This window comes from Elephantulus edwardii, unplaced genomic scaffold, assembly GCF_000299155.1.
Source record: "Elephantulus edwardii isolate Elephantulus edwardi_28Jun2011 unplaced genomic scaffold, EleEdw1.0 scaffold00022, whole genome shotgun sequence".
Classification (NCBI taxonomy): domain Eukaryota; kingdom Metazoa; phylum Chordata; class Mammalia; order Macroscelidea; family Macroscelididae; genus Elephantulus; species Elephantulus edwardii.
The window spans coordinates 26,045,424-26,047,133 of record NW_006399772.1 but is presented as its reverse complement, the minus strand read 5'-3'; the positions used below and the strand labels follow the sequence as shown (position 1 = coordinate 26,047,133).

At 39.5% G+C, this 1,710-nt stretch overlaps 1 protein-coding gene across 1 annotated transcript in view; it reads right to left on the bottom strand.

The window, feature by feature from the left end:
* The window catches only part of CPED1 (cadherin-like and PC-esterase domain containing 1), a 354,996-nt gene that overhangs the window by 148,708 nt on the left and 204,578 nt on the right, over positions 1-1,710 (bottom strand). The window contains exon 13 of the mRNA XM_006882700.1: positions 1,592-1,642. Coding sequence (XP_006882762.1) covers positions 1,592-1,642 — 51 coding nt within the window. The remainder of the gene's footprint in view (positions 1-1,591; positions 1,643-1,710) is intronic.

Sequence of the window (1,710 nt, the reverse complement as noted above, 5' to 3'; positions counted from 1 at the left end):
GTGTGTGTGAGAGAGAGAGAGAGAGGGAGAGAGAGAGAGAGAGAGAGAATGAGAATATATGAAAATATTTTCTCGGTGTATATTGTAGTTTGACCAAATGTGTATCATTATTGTTAGATGTTAGTAAGTAAATCTTCACCTTGAGTCACGTTGTCCCCTAGCATTTTCTTGGCTGTAATCTTCACCAAAGCAGATCACCAGATCTTTCTCCTGTGGAACCCCTTATTGTCATTGTTCTTGTTTTTGTTAGGGCTGTCGAGGCTAGTACAACTCACAGCGACACTATCAACACCACATCTAAACCCTGTCCTATCTTGTGCCATCCTCACAATCTCTGACACACTTGCACCCATTGCCTCAGTCACTGGGTCAACCTGACTGATCAATGGTCTTCTTGTCTTTTGTCATTCCTCCACCTTCCCAAGCATCATGTCCCGCTCTGACGAATAGTTTCTCCTAGCAACGTGCCCAAAGTACATGAGGTCAAGTTTAATGATCATTGCTTCCAAGAAGCAGTCTGGCAGCAGCTTCTCCAAGACCTATCTGTTCAGTCTTTGGTTGTCTATGGGATAGTCGTACTCTTCTTCAACACCACAGTTCAAAGACATCAATTCTTCTGCCTTCCTTCTCCCAACCCTCTTGGTTAACAGTTAAAACTTAACCATTGAGTCACTGAGACTCTTTATATATGTCAGTTTATATGTATTATTGAATTGGAACCAACCCAGAGCTGACCCTGCAGCGGGTATTCACAAGCAGTTAATTGCACAGGAAGAGACTGTCCATCTTTCTTTACTGGTAGATATGAACAGTGTACCTTTTGGTTGGAGTGTTATTCCTTGCCGCTAAGCCACCAGAGTTTATACGTATACATACAAATATGAGCTTAAATGTATAGATAACAATATATGTTAAAGATGCTATTCAAAACAAGCCTGATGAGTATAACAGAGTCTTGTGCTGTATATTATAGGCTATCAAGAACATTAAGGAATTTTGGATGCAGTTTATGAAGACACAGCTCATTTAGTGGAAGAGCCCTGTAAATCTGAAAAAAAGGCAATTCCAGTCTCAAGAAGGTTGTATTTTCAACTGCCATGATGCTGGTCAGACACAATTGTAAATATTATGTATAAAGCCAAGGCTTTACATAATTATCATTTACTATATTGGTTATACATGCATTTTAGGAAAATAAATTTCAACTCAATTTAACACACTCAACTATTAAGTAGAAAATGTGACTCAGGTCCTCTCCGTGACAGCAACAATCTGGCAGGGGGAAATGACTGCAGGATGCTGAGACTTCCAAAAGACCAAGAGACGAAGCAGAGGAAGCAAGCATCTCTGTTCCAGGGGCCTCCAAAGCTTGATATAGAACCCTTTGAAATAATCTTGGAAGCTACTGGTCTAAAAAAATGCTCTAAAACATACAAGGAAAAGATTCTCTGTATGCAAAAGTGACAGACAGTGACTCATTCAGAAATCTCCTCTCTTCTGAAAATTTACCAACAAAAACAAACTAGCAACTCAAAGCTGGGCTGCGCTTCTGTGTTGACTTTGCTGCTGAAATGTTTTCATCTCAACTCACCATTACTGCAGTGCATTTCCGGGGTGTCACCCCTAAATTGTGGGATTGCAGCTGCAAAGAAATCAATCAAAGAGAAAATAAGAAAATTGGTCAAAATAAAAAAATAAATATCTCATAAA